This window comes from Lissotriton helveticus, chromosome 12, assembly GCF_964261635.1.
Source record: "Lissotriton helveticus chromosome 12, aLisHel1.1, whole genome shotgun sequence".
Classification (NCBI taxonomy): domain Eukaryota; kingdom Metazoa; phylum Chordata; class Amphibia; order Caudata; family Salamandridae; genus Lissotriton; species Lissotriton helveticus.
Window position 1 is genome coordinate 305,379,957 of NC_136073.1, and position 24,120 is coordinate 305,404,076.

General features: G+C 43.9%; 1 protein-coding gene across 4 annotated transcripts in view; it reads left to right on the top strand.

Moving 5' to 3' along the window:
- LOC144797772 (fatty acyl-CoA hydrolase precursor, medium chain-like) overlaps window positions 1–23,505 on the top strand; it is a 300,448-nt gene extending 276,943 nt beyond the window's left edge. For 3 of the 4 annotated variants that reach the window (XM_078668531.1, XM_078668532.1, XM_078668533.1), the window contains 3 exons: window positions 15,303–15,452; window positions 23,117–23,189; window positions 23,276–23,505. In XM_078668531.1, the coding sequence (XP_078524657.1) occupies window positions 15,303–15,452; window positions 23,117–23,189; window positions 23,276–23,462 (410 nt within the window). In that variant the 3' untranslated portion in view covers window positions 23,463–23,505. The remainder of the gene's footprint in view (window positions 1–15,302; window positions 15,453–23,116; window positions 23,190–23,275) is intronic. The other variant, XM_078668534.1, reaches the window with a different exon arrangement.
- The last annotated feature ends 615 nt before the right edge of the window (window positions 23,506–24,120 follow it).

The window sequence follows — 24,120 nt, forward strand, 5'->3', positions numbered from 1 at the left end:
CCATGCAATAATATTTCATGGTAAATAAAGAATTCCTAAGAACCTGTGGCACTGTTTCCAGTGCCACCTACATCCCATATTACCGATTCTGTAAATTTACTGATTCGGTAATTTACAGAATCGGTAAATTTACCGATTCGGTAAATATACAGAATCGGTAATATTTTGGCCACCTACATCTGAAACTCAATATACCGGTCGGTAACGGCCGAAATCGGCTGTTACCGAGCGGTATTTGGCCACCTCCATATGGCCCTATATATCCCCCTATGTTAAATAAAAAAAGTACATTTTTGAAAATCAATATGTGTATTTAACTTTGGCGCCGGTTGACGAATCTTTGCAAAATTTTCTAAACTAGTGGGGCACTTGGTCAGCTCCTGTCTTGAAAGTTTCGGGGTGATTCGCCAAGCGAGGGCCAAGGGGGTATCAAACTTGTTTTCTCCATGTTATTTTCCATAGGAAACTGCTGAACAGAATTACACCAAATTTGGCAAAAAGGTAGCCCTTGGTTCAGAAGAAGCCCTTTTTGTTAAATTGTGTAAATCTGTTCAGTCGTTCCTGAGAAATTAAAAAAAAGAGGTCAGAAAATCAATTTCCTGTAGGAAACTTTAGACACGGCTAAAGCTCGATTTTTAAATGGTGTAAATCCGTTCAGTAGTTGCTGAAAAAATAAAAGTTTTGATATCTAGAGGCACAGTGGATCTGCGGACCCTCCCACCACAAGCTTTATTCTAATTGGCTGTCAACGCTCCAAACTAGGAAGTGTTGGCAGCCATTGAGTCACAAGAAAACAGTAAAACAAACGCAAAAAACAAGAAAATGGGGCAGGGTAGAAACACCCTGACCCCCTAGGCCTGCTCAGGGGGTCCCACAAGGACTCACAGGGCAAACAAACGTTTAAAAAACAAATGAAATCGTCCAAATTTGTGCTGGGAGTGCACATCCGTCCGAGGATAAAAAAAAACGAAGCGCGGGCTTCCGCGCTTCATTTTATTTAGGTCCTCAGGTGGGCCAGGTCCCGGGGGCACTGAAAAAAAATGTGTGGGGGGGCCCAATCCCCCCACACTGCCCCGGGTACCGCCACATCCCCGGGGCTCATTTAATTTTTTTTTTTTTAAAGCCTGGGGGGCCAATCCCCCCTTGTAGCCCCGGGGACCGCCACCTCCCTTGGGCAAGATTTATTAGTTGGGGGTGGCACGAGCCTCCCCACACACCCGGGAACCCCGACCTCCCCAGGGCTTTAAATAGTTGGGAGGAGGGATGCGTTTACCCCCCTCGTGGAGCCCTTTATGGCCCTGGGGACCCCCACCCCCCCAGGGCCTCCTCCTGCAGTGTCCCAGGGCGCCTACCCCCGGGACACTCCCGCCCTGTCATAACAAACACGGGTTTGGATTTCATAAGCGAGAGCAGGTTTCTTGCTCTCGCTTACAAAATCCAAACCAGATTGCTTTTCCACAAGGGAAGCTGCATGTTAGCAGCTCCCCGTGTGGAAGAGCAATGCCGGCTCCCGCAGGTGGCGGAGAGCCGGCAGGACCGTGGGGGAATTGGGGTCCCCCACTGTCCCAACGGAAAGGCCTGGCCCCGGGGATGGGGTCCCCGGGGTCATGAGTGGCCAAGGAGGGGGGCCACGCGACCCCCTCTCCTTGCATTAAACAAAAAATAAATAATAAAAAAAGAGACACAGCCCCGGGGGATGGGGCCCCCGGGGCTAATAGAGGCCTCATGAGGTGAGGCACGCAGCCCCCACCTACTTTTTTTTTTTAAATAAAAAATGATGGCCATGTCTGCGGGATGGGTTCCCCGGGTTGAAATTGGCCTCGGGAGGAAGGGGGGGGGCACACAGTCCCCTTCCCGTTTACAGAAAAAGGGGTCAGTCCCTGGGGAATGGGGTCCCCTGGGCCCAAAAAAAGGATAGAGAAGGGGGGTACACAGCCCCGCTTCTTAAAAAAAGAACTTTAAAAAAAAAACTTGCATCCTCCCTGCAGCACTCAGCAAACGCACCCCCTTGTGCGTTGTAAGTTGGGGAATTAATTCCCCTTGAATACTGAGGGTCCCTGGGGGCCAATTAGCCCACCAGGTACCTCCAGTATATGCCAGGGAGCTGTGTTGCAGAGAGGTGTTCAGAGGCCATGCCCCTTTTTACACCTCTCTGCAAGGCAGCTCTGCGGCACTTACTGGAGGTACCTGATGGGCTAGTTGGCCCCCAGGGACCCTTAGAACTCAAGGGGAATTAATCCCCCAATTTGCAATGAGCCAGGGGGCGTATTTGCACAGTGGTGCACGGAGGGGGTGGGCCTGACATACCAAGTGTGCAAATGCACATCCTGACACATTGTAAATTGGGGGATTGAGTCCTCTTCAATCCTGAGGGTCCCAGGGGGCCAACTAGCCCACCAGGTACCTCCAGTAAGCGCCAAAGAGCTGCATTGCAGAGACGTGTGAAAAGGGGCGTGGCCTCTGAACACCTCTCTGCAACGCAGCTCCCTGGTGCATACTGGCGGTACCCGGTTGGCTAGTTGGCCCCAGGGACCCTCAGGAGTCAAGGGGACTTAACCACCTAACTTAAAATGCACCACAGGGTACATTTGCACACTTGTCACATCAGAACCGCCCCCTCCCTGCAACATTCTGCAAACATGCCCAGTGGCTTATTTTGGGTTGAGGGACTAAGTCCCCTTGAATCCTGAGGGTCCCTGGGGGCCAACTAGCCCACCAGGTACCGCTAGTAAGCGCTAGGGAGCTGCCTTGCAGAGAGGTGGTCCAAGGCTTCACCCCCTTTTTACACCACTCTGCAACGCATCTCTGTGGCGCTTACTGGAGGGCTGGTTGGCCCTCAGGGGCCCTCGGGACTCAAAGGGACTTAATCCCACAATTTACAATGCACCAGGGGGTGTGTTTGTAGAGTGCTGCAGGAAGGGGTCATGGCCTGATGTGACAAGTGTGCAAATGCGCCCTGTGGCACGTTTTAAGTTGGGTAATTAAGTCCCCTTGAATCCTGAGGGTCCTTGGGGTCCAACTAGCCCACCAGGTACGTCCAGTAAGTGCCACAGAGTTGGGTTGCAGAGAGGTGTAAAAAGGGGCGTGGCCTCGGACCACCTCTCAGCAAGGCAGCCCTGTGGCGCTTACTGGAGGAACATGGTGGGCTAGTTGGCGCCCAGGGAACCTCAGGATTCAAGGGGAATTATCCCCCAAATTAAAACACGCCAGGGGGTGCGTTTGCACAGTGGTGAAGGTAGGGGTGGGGCCTGATGGGACATGTGTGTACTTATGCAATCCCTCCACCAAAACCCAAGCACTTATAAATTAACCATGCACTCTCTTTGCAGCACTCTAACCATCCAGTCACTACCCATGCACTCTGGAGACCGGGCCTTATGGGCTGAGCGGCGCAGGGCACGCCTAAAATCTCCGGGTTCACCTGCCTTGTCAGACAGAGGCACGAGACACTCTGTTAGGCGTAGAAAATCAGGTTTATTAGCTGCAGCTAAGCACAGTTATCCCAGAAGTACAAAGTAGGTTCTCAGGAGACTGCCACTTAATTCCGTGGCGCACAATCTTTTATAGCACACATATTTACAATGTCTACTCCCAAAACATACAAAACTGACAAATAGGAAAAGTTTGAAAACAAGCTATCAAGTATCTTGAAAACGCCCTTCTTTCAGACCCTGTGTTCTCTCCTCCCCTCAAGTTAATCAATGCTAGTGCATGTAATCCAATTTGGAGGTGGTAGGACGTATTTGCGTGCCTCAAAGGATAGTTGTGTAATAGGAGAAAACAAGGAGAGAATAGCGAAGGCCAGTCAAATAAGATAAATTCAAAAAAGATTGGTGGGACCCAAACAGTCAACTAAGACTAGGATCAATCAGTCTAGACATGGATTAACAAACTCGGCCAGACCCTGACATCGGTTTCATAAACAAGGACAAAGGAAAAAACACTATGTTCGCCGTGCTGCCTGAGTAAAGGCAACACAAAATGGCGGTTTGGACAAAATGGTGCCAAATGCGAAGCGAAGTCTAAAACCACAGAACCTCAACTCATGCAATGACCCATGCACTAACTCATGCACTGCTAGAATACCTTGAGAAGTACCCATGCTGTCCAGCCATTGCCCTATCACTACCCATGCACTCATCCAATCACTCAGCGAGCACTATGTACTTATCCAATCACTCTGTCAAAACCCAGGCACTTATAAATTCACCATGCACACTCCTTGCAGTACTCTAATCTTCCATTCAGTACCCATGTACTCATGGAGTGACCCAGGCACTAATACATGCACTGCTACAATCCCCTGTGTACTTCCCATGCAGACCTCTAACCACCAACACAGTACTGATTCACTCCTACAATTACCCAGGTTGTACCCTTGCACTCCAGAAATTCCATCCAATCACCCATCCAGCATCATGTACTTATCCAATCACTCAGCCAAAACCCAAGCAGTTATAAAATCAACATGCCCTGTCCTTGCAGCACTCTAATCATCCAGTCACTACCCATGTACTCATGCAATGACCCAGGCACTTTCTCATGGCAAATACAGAGGAGGTCATGCTCATTACAGGGGTACCCCAATGCATAGTGTTCTTTAGTGTATGTAGGTGTTTTTACTGTATTCTAAGTGTCTTTTAGCATAGCACTGGCTCCAGTCCTGGTTAGTCAGAGTCAGTTATAACCAGTACCCGTCATTAAAAAGTTGGGGGCACAGGAGGACTTTCTGCTCCTCTGTTGGTTCTTTCTGCACATCTCTTGCTTCTTCCTGCACTTTTCTTCGTCTTTTTGGACTTCTGTTGTCTCTTTCTGTATTGGTCTTGCTTCTTTCTGTGCTTTTCTTCCTCTTTCTCCACATGTCCTAACTTTGTAGGCATAGTTAGAAATTAGCATTGTAAAAAACATTAAAATTCACTGAAAAAACTGTTGGTTTCAGGCACGTTATAGTTAGAAATTAGCATTTAAAAAACCTTGAAAATTCACTGAAAAAACCATAGGTTTCAGGGATGTTATAGTTAGGTGGACATTTCACTCATATAAAACCATAGAAATTCCCACATTATAGTTTGTTTAGCTAACTATAACTCGTGCCCCTCTAATGCACTGCTGATGACGTCACATATTACATCATCCATGACATGGTCAGTGACATCACTGATGACATTTCAAATGACATCACTGATGACATCATCCACGTCAAAATCTGATGCCCCTCCTCACACTCTAATATAATCTTTGATACACCCACTGTAAAATACAGTCTACTATTTTCGAAACCATCGACACACCAATACCAGTTACTACATACTACATACACACTGTTTCCTAGGTCTACACACACACCCATTCACTTACCCATACAATCACTCATACATACAGTCACTCATCAATACAACACTATGATATGCACTGATACACCTATACAGACACTCAAACACTGCCACTCATCCATGGAGTTACTTACACACCTAGCCAGTCATGCAAAGAATCAATCACACTTCCAATTCCTCACCTACACAGTTATATACACACCACCTCACTTATTCAAACACATACTAACACATACTTACTCTCTTATACAATCACTGATACAAGTACACATTCATCCATACAGCCACTCTCACAATCACTGACTCTCAAGGATAGTCATTTATATACTCCAACTCTCACATACACTACCTTTTACATATGTAGTTACTTGGACATGTACCACTAAGACATCTGTTCACTCACCAACACACCCATACACACACTCAACCACCCATACAGCTGTTTCCATGTGCACTCTTGAACCAATACAACCAATGAATCAACCACCAGACATCTACGCACACAGCCACATACCTCCTACCAACCCACACACACACCCAGTCTCCCTTACAAATACTCAGGCACCCAATCAATAACCCATATAGACACTCATGTAGCTACTGACCAACCCATGCAGGAACTTACACAACAACAGACAGACTGATACAGACATTCAAACTGTTTTGTCACTAACCCATGCATTCACTAAGACACATTTAATCACTCACTTATACAGTCAGAGAACAATACACCTTGGCATCTATATAAAACATATTTAAACTTTACAGAAACACACAGTCACTGGATGATGTCATCAATGATGTCATTTGAGATGTCATCAGTGATGTCATCAGTGATGTCACTGATCATGTCATGAATGATGTAATATGTGACGTCATCAGCAGTGCATTGCGGGGGTGCAAGTTATAGTTAGCTCAACTAACTATACCAACCGTTTTTCACATTAAACTCTCCCTGACCTCCCAAGAGAATCTTCACTGCCTGACGCGTTTCGATGCATTCCAATATTTTACTCATAGGCTAGCTTTGAATTACAACAGTCAGGGCTCATTATGCATGCCTTTATATTTATTTCATTGCCCTTAGTGGGCTTGGCTCATTGCTTGGCATGCTGGGACATGTAGTCATGGATCGAGCATTATTTCCCCTTAGTGGGCTGCTGTTCGTAATTCCACTTTAAAATCTTTTTTCTTCCTTTGTAGGACTCTGGTTGGCAAGGAGAGTTTCACTATTCTCGGCTTGTTTCACTGCTTGGTCTATATATGTAGATTTCTGCTTTAAACCGCTGAACTCAAACCTGAGCGTGTTGAGTCCTGTTTGTTGAGTGGAAACAGGATGTTGATTCATATATACATATATATCACATTTCTTCAATTATACTTCTTGGCGCTTCAATCACTTGGCCTTATCTAGGAGCTGTCATCTTCACTGTCAGTGATCTTTAAAAATGGTGAAGAGGTGACAGCAGTCGCTGAGTTCTTAGGTTCAGCCTCGCTTTCACCCTCTGGATCAGACCAATGAATCAAATGACGAAAGTGAGAAGAGCCTCTTGTAACAGAATTCCAAGACCACTACGAAGTCACCATATGTCCCTTGGTTGACACCACATGGAAAGGTGCAGCATCATAGGGAGCATCCGATTTTCTCTTTATCAGTTTGCAGACGATAACTAGATATCCTGTCTTAAATTCAATGTTATTTGCATGTCACCTCTTGTCAGCATAGGCCTTCATCTTTTCTTTAGTAAACAAGGCCTTTATTCAAGTTTTATTATCAACTCCTTTTCTTTTGTTGGTCCATTCAGGTAACTTTGCTGTCATTGCTCTCTAGTAACAGCAAAGTTGCAGGGCTATCGCCCGCGGTCAAGTGAGGTGTTTAATGATAGGCTCGTAGGGTGGAATTCAATACAGTTTGAAAATTGAGTCGTGCACATAAAATGCCGAACAAGACAGTTGGCCTGTGGCCACAAAGGTATACTCTTCTGATGATTTATGTTCAGATGCTCCAGAAAATTCTTGTATTCTTTACTGTTGAACGACGGGCCATTATCAGGCTTCAAAATAGTTGGAACACCCCATGTTGCAAAAATGCAGTTGAGTCTCTCAGTGGTTTGCTCATGAGTTATGGATGAGAGATCCTTTATTAATGGAAATTGTGAGTACTCATTCACAATTACCATCAAATGATGCCCATTGTCAAGTGGACCAAAGAAATCAATAGCCATTCTCTCCCATGCATGCTTAGGGAGTTCCAGCATTGTAAAAGTATGTTGAGGTGTTTATAGAAAGGCAGCTACAAAGATAACAGGCCCTAAGGTCCTTTTCAACCCTATCATCTGCATATGGAAACAATACTTGATCTCGGAGAGCTCTCTTGGTGGCAACAATGCCACAATTTACTTTGTGAGCCACTTCTATTAACTTCTGTCTTAGATTCTCTGGAATTTGAGTTCTCAATCCTCACAGTATAACTACTTCCTGAGTTAAGACAGTTGATCTTTAACTTTTTTGTCTTTTTGGTATTTACCCTCACTGGTGAGAGGTCAAGCATGTCAGTTCCATGACTGATGTGTAATTATATCCACAACAACAATAGGAGAGGCAGGGAAAATCAAGGACACTCTCTCAATCCCCAGTTAGATACAAATAAACAAGAACAGAGAGGTCAGATCAATCTCTGAAAAACCACAAAGACGGAGTCAAACAAGTTTCACACACCCACTTTGGGTGGGAAAGAAAGCCCTCACACACCGACCTAGTCAGTGTCATGCTGTAAATTAAAAGTAAATTTTAATAGGTGATCCCTAAGGCACAGAACGAGGCATTCGTCAGGACTAAACCCCGGCGGTATGGTTGGGCGATTAGAGAGTCCATACCGCCGGGGTTTAGTCCTGACGAATGCCTTGGTAAATCGAAACCACCCATATGGCAGAAACATGTTGACTGATAATGATTAATATTAGTATTTCTGAATTTGACCAACCCTAATACCTTGGCAGCTAAATTCAGACACATAATACTCCTCGTTCTGTGCCTTAGGGATCACCTATTAAAATTTACTTTTTGGATACCCTTTTTAGGCACTATTAACCTTTTACTTTATTTCATAGCACGCCCTTCTCACATAACCAGCTCCGCAGTCTTTCTGGCGTCGCAGCACACCAAAGAGGTACTCGGCCTCTTTGGTGGGGCCCGATGATGAAGCATGACACTGACTAGGTCGGTGTGTGAGGGCTTTCTTTCCCACCCAAAGTGGGTGTGTGAACCTTGTTTGACTCCGTCTTTGTGGTTTTTCAGAGATTGATCTGACCTCTCTGTTCTTGTTTATTTGTGTAATTATATCCTTCAGCTTCAGCAGCTTACTATAATGGCTTGTGTCAGTGATGATCTGGGCTAACAATAGGGCAGCTGGCGTATTTAACTTTACAATGAAATTAATGTAGGCTTCAGCCGTTTTGGATGGGGTATCTTGACCTTGGATAAGCACAATGAAAAAGTAGTCAGCAGGGTTTTTATCCTTCTTTGGACAATGTACAATGGTGTAATCATAGTCTTGTAATTGGAGTGCCAATCGATCAATGAGAGGATGCATTTTGGCTATTGGATTGCCAAAGATAGTCAATAAAGCTTGATGATCAGTTACTAAAAGGCTTTCCGTATAGGAAAAGATTCAAGTGTTCACAGGTCTAAACTTTCTTTCTCAGGTTGAGAGTAAGCAAGTTCTGTTTGGAACAAACTTCTACTGGCATATGCCACAGTTTGCCTTCAAGCATGGGGTTGTCCACTGTGCTTGGCCAGAATTGTGCCTAGACCAACGGGGCTAGTATCAACAACAACATCTGTTTGGTGCTTTGGATTAAATTAGTTCATTTCTATAGCAGTTTCAATGGTTTGCTTGATTTTCTTGAAACTGATCACACAATCCTGCAACCGCTTTAATGAAACATTTTTGTTTGTTAACTCTTGTAAGGGGGTACTTATTGTCACGAAATCTTGTATGTATCTTGAACAGTAAGTGGCCATGCCAAGAAATGAACGTATCCTAGAAATATCTTTTGGGATATCAGCATTAGACAGCGCTTGCACTTTAGCAGGATTGGGTGTCATACCTCCTTCAAAAAAGATATGGCCTTGGAATTTTAATTTAGTCTTGTGGAACTCAGAATTGTCTACATTCAAAGTCAACCCTGCGTCAGTCAGTAAGCAACATACTTGAGTGAGAGCCTTATCATGCTCTTTTTAGGTAGCTCTGAAAATCAATGTGTTATCTCTATAGTTAAGTGCATTCCCAACCGGCAGTATGACACATCGAATGACATGTGGAGAAAGTTCTGCAGTCAATGATACACCAAAACAGAATCTTTTATATTGAAACAGACCAACAGGTGTAGAAAAGGTTGTGATGTACCGGCAATCTTATTAGCGTTCCAATTGATTATTACCTTTATTTAAATCAAGGCGAAAGAAAGCCTTTGCACCATTTAGTTGCGTTATCATGTCATCATTATGTGGATCTGGATGTCATTCACTTTCAATTGCCTTGTTTGCTTGGTGCATATCAACGCATATACGCACAGCTCTTTCAGTGTCCTTTTTGGGCACTACCACTGTGGGAGAAACCCATGACATTGGACCAGTTGAACTCTCAATAATGTCATGTATAAGTAACGACGCAAGTTCTTTTTCAACAGCTTCTTGTAAATGAAAAGCAACTTGTCTATGTCTCTGTGCTGTAGAACAGACATCCTCATTAACATATGACTTTACTTTTCATAGTCTTTAGCTTTCTTAAACCATGAAACAATGAAGGAAACTGACTTAGTAGTTTCTGGTGAGCATGCAGGTTGTAATTCACAGAAGGCAGTCCCATATCAGAAGTGGTGCTGAAACTTGTGGCTATACATTGAAGAACGTGGATGGGTGCTTGCACCTTCATTCATTGGCGTAATGAAACTTGAGGGGGCCCCCCTGCAAAGTGCACTTAGGGTCCCCCTCCATACTCAAACAGGGCCTCTCATGCCAGGGTGCTATGCTGCTGGGGTCACCTGAAGCTCAGGCCACCGCACTGCGGGGGCATTTGCTATGCCACTGCCTTCATTTTCTTGTGTTTTAGTGTTGCTACAAATGAACCTTGACTTTCGAGGGACATCACGGCAGGTCAAGTGTACACTTAGCTTTTCAGTGGCATAAGATGAGGTAATGGAGACAATTCATGATATTTCTCTTCAGGCTTTACATTTATTGATGCACCACTGTTGATGATGAAAGGTATAGAGCAGTCATTTATTTTTAAGGTTAGTTACCGACAGTGTTTGTATGACTTTGGTGCTTTGGCAGGTCAAATTTTCTTTGACATTTTCCCTCACGTGCAACCAGTCTGTCATGTGCGCTTTTCTCTGTTTGACGATGACCTAGTTGACAATTGACTTAGTTCAGTATCAATTTGCCTGTATTGATGTTGCTGTTTCGCCTTGTGGGTGGCATTGAACATGGCCTCTGGAATATTCTGGTGGCTGTTTTGTCTGCACGCTGTGACACACTAGTCATTTCTTTTCCTTTATAAATGGTCACAAAATGGTTCTCTTTCAAACAGCCTTTACATATTTGTCCAAGGATGGGACATTTACTTGTAGACAGCACTTTGTGTCCTTCAGTCTTTTGTTTTTGGTTACTTTTTAAGCTCATTACTGATTCACTTTGGCCACCACTGTCTTTCAGCATGCTCCTCAGCTGTGGCAGCCATCAACACTAATTCTAGACTAGGAGTTTCTCTCAGCATTCATCATCTGAATGAATCTGACAAGCATCCATTAATAACTAAGTTGCATAGCTTTCTCATCGTTTAATTAATTGAATTTTGAGCATATCAAGTCTCTCCACAAATTCATCAATGGTTTCACCAAGTGTTTGGCGGTTTTGACTGAAAATATAGCTTTCATAATCAACATTTGGAACTGGATTGAATTTTAGATTCAGCGTTTCTTTACTCTGACAATATGTAATTTCTTCATCAGTTCATAGCACTTTCTTGATGGCTTCTTTTACACCGCCACGTGCAAGATTTTTGAGATACTTGATAATCATTTTGTTATTAATCTCTTCAAGTGCATCAATGAAATCATCAAATTTGTTTATCCACACAGACCATCTATGGCCTTTATTTTGCTTTTTGTCAGTATCGAAAGGCGGTGATGGTTTCAGAAAGGCAGCAGCATGGTATCTCATTTTGGGAGTGGCTGACCTTGAGGGTGGAGCTTCTTCTACTCCTGTTGGCTTTCCATTTGAGCCTGCATCTCTATTTCTATCGCTGAGGCCTGGCAATGGACCAGCCTCTGAGTTGTCATGAACAATCAGGGAAACTGTGAGCATCTCTCCCATCTCCTTCATGGCGTTTCACTTGCTTGAGACCTCTGGAGTTGTTCTGAGCCGTCACCTGGCATCTTTGGTGGTGAACCACTTCAGGTATCGGACAGCTCAGTAAGCACAACCCTTGTGCTCATTCATTGTTCTCCTCACCCGGAACTGAGGTCGTAAAGTTCCACTTATTGAAACTCTGGTAAGTGCAATGACTATGCACTTCTTTCTTCCTTAATTGGTCAGCCTACACGTCTGCCAGTATCAGTATGTAATCACCTTTTGCAGATTGGTCTGTCTAATGAACCACTTTCTCTTGCGTGGTACCCATATGTATGGCTTGGCCTTCAAGTTCTCTACCATCACTATGTAAATTCTTTACAGCACTTCTGTTGTCTACAGTGGCTGAAGTTGTGCTTTAACTCCACGTGCATGAAGCCTCAACTTCATAGTGATATATGTGACACCCACAAACAGTTTGCTTGGACCACGGCTAACTCTCTAGAGCACAGTCATTTTTTGGGTTACTTATCCCGTATCTTGTCAGCATTTGAAGCTTCTTCCCAGCCGGGGTACCCACTAATAACCACACCTAGTCCCTCTTTGTCTCACTGCCTAGGAGGACTACACAAAGGCCAACTGCCAAGCTATTCACAGTCATGTGGCCCAGGGCACAGGCAGCAGGCACCAAATGGTTAGGGCAAGAAAATAGAAACTTCCCAAATATGGCATTTTCAGAATTGTGATTTAAAATGCAACTTTACCATTAAAGAGGATTTAAAATTGCAATTCATTTGAGTCCACACTTGACATCTCTATCTGTTCCCAATAAAACATAAGCACTTATTAAATGTAATAAGGTAGCCCTATGTTACCCAATAAGAGAGACAGGCCTTATAGTAGTGAAAAATGAATTTAGGAGATTTCACTATAGGACATGTAAAACTTAAAAACACATCTTCTACTTTTTAAATACAATGCATCCTTCCCTAAGGGCAGTTTAGGGACTGCCATAAATGTAATAAAAATGGAGTTGGCCAGAGGTTTATTTTGGCAAATTGAATTGGCAGGTTAAAACTGCAGAAAGACTGCAATGGCAAGCCTGAGTGCTTCAGGCCAACTAGTAGCATTTAATTTACAGGTTCTGTGTACATGTAGAACCATATACTAGGGACATTTAAGTTAATTAAATATGCTAATCAGGTATGCGCCTATTTTACCATTATTATGGAGTGAGCACATGCTCTTTACCACTGGTTATCAGTGGTAAAGTGCACAGAGTCCTACGGCGAACAAAAACTATTTCAGAAAAACAGGAGGGGAGGATGCAAAAGGTTTGGGGGAAAAACACCCTATGGCTGACAGGTCTAACAGTCAATATTTTTTACTTCAATATAGGACCATAAACAGCCCATAGCTTTACTGAACACTGCATGTGATTATAGGAAATAACTGAAACCTTTGATGTTGTCACCCGAGATCGTTTGAAACTGTCTTAGCAAAATGGTGCAGTTTTACCACTGTGAACTACGATCATTAATTTAAACTGAAATCACTAACGCAACTATACAGACAGATTTGAGGGCATTACCAAGACCTCTGAAAAAAATTATTATCAACGGTGCATTTTGAAATAAACTGGGTCAGTAAGGATAGCCAAGATGGATAAGAAATAATGTCAACTTTTCAAGATGCTTTTGGGTTCTACCTCCACTCCAATTGATAGCTTTTAAAATCTATGGTAAATTAAAACTTTTAATGCATACCAGACCATAATCATGAGTACATAATGAATAGTAAAAAAAGACAATTTTACAGGGGGGTAGGATGTGTTTTGCCAAGGCTTTCTGAAAAAGTTTGAAGAATAGAATATTTAAAATGCATTGGATCAGTAATATTGCTCAACAAGGGAAATAGTTAATATGCTACTTAACCCGAGAGATTTAGAAGGGCGGCCTACCACAGGATCCTTGGAAAAAGCATGGCCTGTGGTGTATTTTATGCCCAGTGTATTACCAGCATTGATCACAAGTGAACATAAAAATATGTGAAGAAACTTTGGAGCAAAGACATTTGAAAATGTTTCCCAGATTAGTTGAGATTTCCTGTACGGAACTTTTCAAAAACATTCAGCAAAGGGTCCCACGACTTTCAAGCTCAATTGATTTTTAGAAGCAAATAGTGGTAAAAATGCATTTTCAATGGCACAAAAAGCACTTAGTCAGCAGCACTGGCTGACACTTAGGGCCCGATTTATAATTTGGGTCTGGCCGTCCTCTGCCAGGGCAAGGGAGTAATTTACTTAATTACCCTGGAGGATGTCTCAACCACCAAATTGTTGAATGTCCATCAGCCCAACGGATATGTCAAGCATTCACAGGAACTACTGTCAAGGCAGTTCCTGTGAATGTATTTGATCTTTGCCATACAGCTGTGTCAAACATGATAGAGCTGTACTGCAAATTTTCCAACGTATTTTTCATTTTCCAAAACAAAATCACAGAATGGGTTTTTGTTTATGAAAATAAAAAGAGAAATTCCCCCCTCACCATGGGAATCATCTCTCATGCTAGGTAGCGTTTTTTATTTTTTACTGCACCGTGCTCCCAGGTTTTACTTGGTGGTGATGGGTAGTAAAAAATAGCAATATTTCCACCAATCTAAATTGGACGGTTTGACATATAGCCAATTTTAACATGCCTCTTACTCTGTCAGGATATCGGAGAAGCTTGGCCATGGCAGAGAAGGAGTAGTCTCTGCTGTGGCCAAACTATGGTCCGTCCCCTTCTAACTTTGGTGGGCAGGCCATTATTGTTGTGGTAGGTACACTCCGTTGCGACAGATATGCTTACCCCCAAACATATAAATCCAGCCTTAAATGCTAGGATAACTCAAAAACATTTATTGCAACCGCATTTAGGTGAAATTTACACTTTAAACTATTGCAAACAAATATTTGGAAATAGACAACACCACTAAAATAATGAAGCAGCATTGGACCCTAATTATGTAACAGGGTCGACTTCATTCTGAGGCAGGGAAAAGGTAAGCTGTGTAGCATTTTGTGAGAGTAAGTGCATTACACTGCCCCCATGATGGCTGTACACGGCCTCAGATGCGAAGAGCTTTGAGAAATTCAATCGAAAGCTGAAAGAGTGGTACGTGCAGTGCATACACAAAAGCACTGCTGAGCAAGCCTTTGATGTGAGGTGATACGAGAATGCATTTATCCTAATGATTGGTCTAAATTCATATACATACAATGTACTACTTATGAAGATTATGTCCTAAACGAAGGTGAAATATAGTACCGGCAAAAGATATCTGCATTCTGAGAGGAAAAGCCAGCTGTCTTACACCCTGAAGAAGCCTGTAATGTTGGTGAAACGCATTGGCTGTGCCGAACTGTATATATTTGTAAAGAGTAAATAAAAAATATAAGATGTTTAAAGAAAGAACACAGGACCTCTTACTTCGTATGCTCTTCACATTCTTTTTTACTGAAATCCTCTGTTTAATGGCACCTTTAGCTAATAGGCCGGAGGACTCAGAATTGCAGTGTCGTTTGTCGCTGTAAAGAGCATGATGTTGAATTATTAACATATTCTCCCCTAGACTCTGGCCTTCCAGTCTATTTCTACAATTATCAGCACCGCCCGAGCATCCATGGTGATTTAAAACCAGCCCACGTGAAAGCAGACCATGGCGATGAAGTCGCATCCGTCCTTGGCTTTCCATTCTTGGAAGGGGATATTACCATACAAGGTGAGCAGGCTATTAACCCTATGGACTTTCAGTGGCCTTATACTTAGCTACCTCATGTGAATTCAAGGCAAACATTATGTGGCAATCACTCTCTTGTTATGGCTTCATTCAAACCATGAATCGAACTCACAATCCCAATTTATTAAATCCGGTTTTGCAGAACATTGCAGACACATTTGTGAATGTAGAAATGCCACCATTATGGCAGAAAGGCCATGCTTCCATATGTTACATATTCATTTGGTACAGTTCATGTGAAAATTGTGCCTTTTTGCAAACAGTATTTACCATTTTGTTTGTAAAATTCTGAACTGCTTGCTTTGTGGTAAAAGGGAAATAAAAATGTTTCACTGAGCTTAGTGGCTATGGTTTTTGTAAAGACACTGTGCTTTAATTAAAAATCACATTCTATTTGCAGAAAGGTGTAAATGTTATATATCTAGCACTTAACCACTTGCATTATTTAGCGGTCTAAGCACTGAGGAGCACTCATACCTAGGGGGACGAGGCCAGGACGAGAAAGATAGCGCCGCAGCGTAGAAAGCTCTGCTTGGGCCTGCTCTTATCCTCTCTCATTTGGCCGTTACCTGGCCCAAGGGGAGAGTCTTTGCTAGCCCCTTTAGAGGTCAAGAGGCTGCAGCAGCACTTTTTTTAGCAGGCGCTCTTGGCTACAACAGCGAGAATCATGGCAACTGGGCATGGCAGGTCGGGCTTCTTTTCACTGCTGATGGCGGGTGACGACACTGTCTGTGGCTGGCAGACTGGCCATTGGCAGTGCTGCAGGGGTGCACACCAGTCCTCCTTCTCGTGGGCAGCGGCAGAGAGCCTCCCATACAACAGACAGAGACGTCCTCCCTATCCTACACCCCATAGCAATGAGTTGAGCTCATGGGGTGGAGCCGGAGACAGTCCCCAAACGCCCCTGCGCGGGGGCAGTGGGGGGGGGCTGGCAAAGACGCATCTCATTCTCATTGGCTTACTGGTGAATCAGGGTACAACTGGGGGTAGTTGTGACAGCCCTCTACCCCCTTTTCCTTTCGTTTTCACCTACAGAGAACCTCCCGTTGTGACATTGGGGGTAGGGTGAGGGGTTGAGGGCCTGAATCTGGACCACCACTTCTTGTGACCCAGGAAGCAGCCTTCGATATCCCTACTCTCCTTTTATCAATTCCTGCAACGGGCAGCTGCCCATGCTTCCCTACCACACATGGCAGGGGCAAGCAGGCTGCCTACAAGTCACCAGGAGACAGGACGAGCAGCTGATGCACATTTGGTACCAGATTGCCTTGTGGCTGCAGGCCTCAGCTGACTGCTGGGGCAGAAATGGGGAAACAAATGTAAGGCAAGCTGTCTGCAACCATAAAACTGGCCTTGGACACAGCTGTGCAGACCAAATACGGAGCTGCTAATGCACCATATGGTGACCATGGGCGCAGCTGCTGACCCCCATGCCAGCCCTGGACGTGGTTGCTCAAATCATAGAGGAGGTGCACTCCTGGAGAATCTCCATGGAGGCAAACATAGATGCTATGACCTTCTTTGAGAGAACCAAAAAAAGCTGCAACAGAGGGTGGCTAAGACAGAGACAACCATATGACAACTGCAGTCTCAGGTGACGGACCTTCAACAACAGACTTAGGAGCTTTCAGACTGACTGAGTGTCCTGGAGGGCAGGACAGAGGTTGCGGAGGTAAAGGTGCGTTGCAAGTACATTCACTTGGTGGGCCTGCCGGAAGGTGGTGAGAAAGAAGACATGGTGATCTACCTGGAAAAGTGGCTGGTAGAGAGAGTAGTACCCCAGGGGCTGTCCGTTTTTTTCTCTCTGAAGTAGGCACATCGGATTCTGGCATGAACACAAACTCCCAAGGGCCCCACCCAGACCAGAGTCCTGCATTTTGGGAATGCCATACTTCGAATGGCACGACATGTAGGTCACTTTATGGTGGAGAATAGCATAGTTCTTATTTTCCCCGAATATACCTTGTCCTTTTAGAGACACAGAACCTCGTTCCTTAGCACAAAATGGCGACTTTGCAACATGGAGATGAAATACACCCTTCTGTTTCTGGCCAGGCTCCACAGCAACCATGAAGGCAGATCCCTGTTTTCATGAATTCAGGGCAGGCCTTGGACTTGCCCATGGCACACCCTCATAGATGGGGACTTCATAGGACTGGTCACAGCAGTCCAGATGTTCATGGCAAGGGAGAAGCAGATGAAACAAGCACTGGCGTTGCCAATAGGTCTCGCATTTACGCGAGTTTGAGCTATTGGCATTGTAAATGACAATTGCTTTTATTTATGTTTTTGTTTTTAAAACGTAAATAAAAGACCTTGTGATTTACAATGCCAATAGATCTAAATCTCGCAATTGCGAGACCTATTGCATTGCAAATGCTTTTTGTTTCTGGCTTCTTTATGGTGTTATCAGTCGTTGGTAGGAGTGCGCTTTACCTCCGAGATGAGCGAGTACTTAAGATGGCCATGATGTATGCCTATGACTATGCTGACTTACTGCAATGTCAATTGAGATGTTGTTGGTGCAACTATGTGGAGGTTACAATGTGACAGAACGCTCTGACCCAGCTGGGTAAATATTATAACCTACAACAGTGACAAGATGTGGATTATATCTGCAAGACGAGAGCAGTCTCCTACAATTCGTGGGTTAAAAAAAAAACAAGCGCCAAAGAAAGCAGGAAACAATTAACAAGGGGGATTGCCTGTTGTGAGCAGAGCCTGGTGGGGGGCGGGAATGGGAGCGAGGGGAGGAGAATGGAGGGGGAGGCAAGACAGAGGCAAGGAGTGTGGCAAATGGCCGGAGGGAAGCCGGAGAGACATGGGAGAAGCTGCTAATTAGGGGAGGAGAAGCCGCAGAGCGCACGCTGGGCGAAGCCCTTTGATGTGCTGTGCGGCGGTGAATGCGCGTGCTTGTTTGCTCACGTGATTCACGTGAACTTAATGAAAACCGCACGAACGAAACCCTTGGTTTCACGAGTTTTTTGAGCACTTGAATTCTCGCTCCCTCAATGCGCTTGCGCGCATTGATAGGTCGCGAGACATAAAAAAGGGCTGGATCACCTGAAAACCCAAATTTCTAGGAAGTAGAGACTGACAAGGCCTCAGGTCTCCGAGCAGCAGCTGTACTCTAGAAACTCCCTGCCATTTTTTTTCAGAGGTAAGCAGTGACGTGGACACCAGAGTACTCCTCACCAGCTCAGAACTGCAGGGACCCCAAAGAGTTACACCACAGTCAGCTGAAGAACTGATATGACATGAACTGTAGCTGGGTTTCAGAATAAAGACTACAGCCTGGAACACTTTTCATTACTTGCAAACTGCTGGGCCTCCCTTGAAGTGTCCAGGCCCCAGCAGGATTGACCATAGGATATGCCTTGACCACACGTCCGTGGTCAAGGTGGTCCCCATGCCATGAGGACACATCTCACTAACCCACTTGATCTAGAAGGGGGTTACCGGCGTGGCATGCACATGATTACTACAATAGCGCTCCTCCACCACCACTCTTGCGAGTTGTTTTTAAGATTGTTTCTCTGTTCCTTGCCTCTTGTGAACTTTCTAAGATGAGTCTTACAGCTGCCGGCTCAAGTTCTTTTCTTCCCTGTATCCTCTGATTTCTATTTCCTCTTCTATCCCACACCACTCCCTTTTTTTCTTTTCTTTTTACCATTTTTTCTCTGTTAAAGTTGCTATGTTATGATTTGGTGGGGAATGGTAGCTACGCCCAAGGAGGGAAGGTAATGATGGGGTTTTTCTTGGTTGCTGTTTATGCACTGCTCATGGTTGCCTCTATTCTGACACACTTACTGGGAAGACCGGTCGGGCTGGGGGTGCACCCGAAGACAACGCGTTTGACACTGGACCAACTATATGATGGGCTGAGGCACATCTGCAACATATGCACTGACTACATGCAATGTATGCCGTGACATCCCCCAACACTTTTAAACTTATCCTGTGGCACATGAAGGGGAGGGGTCAAACAGCCAAGTGCCATTGCATCCGTTTTTGGCAAAACGCAATGCCCTTTTTTCCATATTACAGGAGATGTACTTGACAAAGCAGGAGATACAGTGGCCTCGTTCCCACTAGAGGGACCAGCTGTTCTTCCCATCATTCTCAGCGTATGCTGTGGGGTGCTGATATGGGGGGCTCCGAGGGTTCCATTCTATCCGGACTGCCATAAGGGTGGACCCTGAGAGGCATTATGAATTTGTCAGAGGGAAACTTGATGGCTCCCCAATGCACATACTTAGGCCATACTCCCCGAAAACTGGTGACACAAAATATTTAAAGCTACTGATGGACCTCTTGGAGCAAGACTTGGATGAGCCCTTAGTATTGGGCGGTGACTTCAAATGTGTAGTGAACACCACATTGGAAAGTTTCCTTCTCAATCGTACAGGGGATGAGCTCCGGCACCTGGAGCTCCACCCAATTTCCGAGGAAGGGAGACAACGCACACAAGTGGCATGAACAGGCTGACTTGAGTTCCAGGCTGGCCCTCTGTAACATATGGGAATACGTGTCATGGAGAGAATGATATGCAGAGGGAGCTCACGCCAAACACTTGATCATGGTTCTCCTGCAGGCAGACTGTGGACGTCCTGCAGTCAGAGCTATCTGGCAGCAGGGGGCTCACTGCTTGTACATACAGGCAGACATTGTCAAAGTGCTCTCGGAATGCTACCAGGCACTTTACGGAGGGTTTAGGTCTGGGAAAGGGTTAATTTTGCCAGGTCGAATTGACAGTTTATAACTGCCTCACAAACTGTAGTGGCAGGCTTAAAACATGTTTTAAAAGGCTACTTTTAGTGGGTGGCACAATGAGTGCTGCTGTTCACTAGTTGCATTTAATTTACAGGCCCTGAGTACCCCATGGTACAATGTACGAGTGACTTACACGTGAATTAAATGTACCAATCAAGTGTAAGCCAGTTTTACCATGTTTTAGGGGGAAGAGCACACACTCTTTAACGCTGGTTAGCAGTGATAAAGTTCACAGAGTTCTAAACGCCATCTAAACTGGGTTCTGAAAATAGAATGGTGGAGGCTAAATGTTTCGGGATGACCCTGTAGAGAGGGCCAAGTCCAACATAGGACATATGTACTTAGGTTTTACTGGTGCCAAAGTGTACTTCTCCAAACTAAAAACTGCAAGAACTTTACTCCAGGTGAAAATTCAGCAGTTTAGTGCTTTTTGAATCGAAAATAATCACCTGTGGTCTCCTCGTGAACGCGCACTGACTTCACCCAAAGAAACACGCAACCTGCATCTGAGTGCCAAAGACACTTTTTTGCCTACAGATTCTGGACTTTCCCCGCACTGTACTCTTCACATCAGCAATGTCCGCCCCACGTTTCTTGCCAACGCAAAATCAAATCAAATCATAAAGTATTTGTTAAGCGCACATATCACTCTAAAGTCTCATGGCGCTGGTGGATGACTCAGAGATGGACTTGAAAGGTGCATTAGATGTCAAATAGCCATGTCTTTAAGTTCTTACGAAAACAGGTGTGATCACTAGTGGTGCGAAGAGATAAAGGCAGTTTGTTCCAAAAGGACGGAGCAAGGAATGAGAAAGATTTCCCTCCACACATAGTGGTACGAATTCTGGGAGATGAGAGGAGTGCTTGGTTGCAGGATCTCAAGGTCCTACCTGGTTGATACCAGCTTAACTTTTTGGCCCAGAAATCAGGACCTTTTACATACTTTTTTTAAATGCGTCAAGCAAAGAATCTTAAAGTGTATACGTTTTCTTACAGGCAGCCAGTGTACAAGCTTCAAACTAGGTGCCGAAGGAGATCTTGGTGGGAGATTAAGTACCAGCCTTGCAGCTGTGTTCTGCAGAACCTGCATCCTAGAAAGAAGACTTTCATTGGTAGAAGCTAGCAGGGCATTCCCATAGTCCATACGACTAATAATAAGTCCCTGGACTAGGGGTTTTCTTGCCTTAGTCGGAATCCACTTAAAAACCTTACGTAGACTACACATAACACCAAAGCAGGAGCCAACTGTCTTATTAACATGATCTTTCATTACGCACTGATTAAGTAGGAATGGGACAAGGGCCAAGGCTTAAAGGCCACCAATCGGTAGACCAATGCTCATGAGCCTTGCCATTGAGCATTATCTTAGTTTTTCCTCCATTCAACTGTAAATGGTTTGTGCACATCCACTTATCAATTTGGGACATGCAGTCTTTAAACCGGGACTTGGTTTCTGATGGATCGGGACCAAGAGTGACCAGGATCTGAGTGTCATCAGAGTATGACACAACATCAAAACGATATGACCTGATCACTTTGGCCAGAGAGGTCACATAAAGATTGAAGAGTGTGGGACCCAGGATAGTGCCCTGTGCTACTCTCTTCCTGGCTGGTCTACTACAGGAGCTGGTCTTTCCTACCTGTACTATCGTGGTTCTATCAGTTAGGTAATTTTTAAGCCACCGTAAAGGCTTACCTCTGACACCAATCTCCCAAAGCCGATGTACAAGAATGCTTCGGGAGATGGTGTCAAACGCTGCAGATAAATCTAGCAGCACGAGGATAGATGACTGTCCCCTGTCTAGTGCAAGCCTGATGTTATCTGGTGGCCAGCTCTTTGAATGAACAACAATCTCCTCATGGTCCTCCTACTAACGCGAAGCTCTGACTGAGGCTTCTCGCATGGAACTGGACTAAGGTAAAACTTTTTACCAATACGAACTTGGTATTGTACCCAACTTGCGCCCCACTTGCGGTTGGCCTGAACTTTAGATTTTGATCGATCCAGCCCGAACTGACAACCACTATCGGGGCTTTGTGCTTCTTGGTGCTATTGTTACCTAAAATGTTAAAAATTCATAACTCTGGTTCTATCTATTGGATTTTGGCATTTAATTTATTAAAGTGTATTGTATTTTTATAAATAAGTTCGGGATTTTCCATATGTTGTGCTGAATATATACTTTACATATTGCCTCTATGATAAGCCTGACTGCTTTTTTGCCAAGCTGCAAAACGGGTAGGCACGAATTTAATTAGTAACTATTATTATTAACCTTGAAAAGGATTGTGTTCATTATTTGAGTTGAGCTCCCATCCCTCTCAATTAAGAACCCTATTTCTCACACACATGCTCTCCATTTCCTCAATTTGCTCTCCCTGCTGGCTGGTCTATCAGCATATGAGTGAGAAATCCTTTTATTAAGGTCACTTAGCTGACATCCTGATGGTTCACATGCGACCCTGTGTCCACAGTGTTCACCTGCCATCTGCAGTCCTTTATTAACTGGATTTGGGTCAAAATCCGGGACCCAGAGATCCACCAGTACAAATTAACCACCGCTTCCATGGTCACTAACCTTGTTATCTTTTAACCAGCCCATCAGAATGATCTACCAGTTTATTCCATATAATGTAACATTTTTATTTTTAACAATTGCTATTGTTTATTTCTTTTTCTTACCATTTAATACAATTGTATCTTTTGCAATAACATATTTTACTATCCATTTTCTAGCAGAAAATTGGTTTTCATCAAGGTTGCTTTTGTAAATTAAAAGGTAAATCTTCATAAGAATTATGATCATGTAAATAACTTTCTTCAGTCATATGATCTTTCGCAGTTAACTGGAAAATGTTGTTTTACTTCCCAGCTAATTTTACCGATGAGGAAAAAAACCTTAGCAGAACAATGATGAACTACTGGGCAAACTTTGCACGAAATGGGTAAGAACCTCAACCAGTATGTTGATAATTCCTCAAACAGAAAATCATTTAATTATAAACGACAATTTAAATTGTGTTTTCTGCAGAAACCCTAATGGAGACGGTTTGATGGAATGGCCTGCCTATGGTCTTGGTGAACAATATCTGGAGATAAACCTGCAACAGAAGGCAGGAAAGAAGCTTAAAGATCACAGAATAACATTCTGGAGTGAAAAGCTTCCTGAGAAAATGAAGGCACTCAATGCCCAAAAGAAACAGCATGCAGAATTATGATTATTGCACAATATAAAATAAACATAAAGGAGTCTAGTTTAAATTTCTTGTTTTACACTGCATTTTCTAAATTCTCCTTCTGGGGGCTACTTTCTAAAAGGGAATTTAGCCACAGTCAGAGATATTTTGGGGCATAATTTATGCATTAAGTACTAGCATCATTACAAAGACATTATAAAGAATGGTCTATCATTTACTTTGGTACTAAGGGGCATGTCTGGTCTACCTAAATTTAGATGCCAATCAATCAAATTCTAACTGTGCACCTGAGCTAACGTACAAAAAAAGGATGCTTTAATTTCAGCCTGAAAGACGAGAAGCTGATGCCTAAGATTGTCTACACTATTCTCGACTCAATCGATGAGATTTTTCAAAAATCTTCTTACAAAAACTCAGGTTGCTCTCTTTTTTTTATCAAAGAGTTAATGAACTTTACTTTTATTGGTTGTTGATGTAGGGTCGGATTTACTAATATTTGACGCAACGCAATTCAGCAAAAATGGTTGCTGCACTAAGTTGCGTCAAAGAAGGAAAAGAGCAGTACATTGCCATATCTATTAAGCTGTTGGGTCCATTCTCATTCCCCCTGCACGGTTCACTTCAGGCCTCCTTGCGCCATGCACACATGCGCTGGATGTGTGCAAGGAAGTGTGCCTAG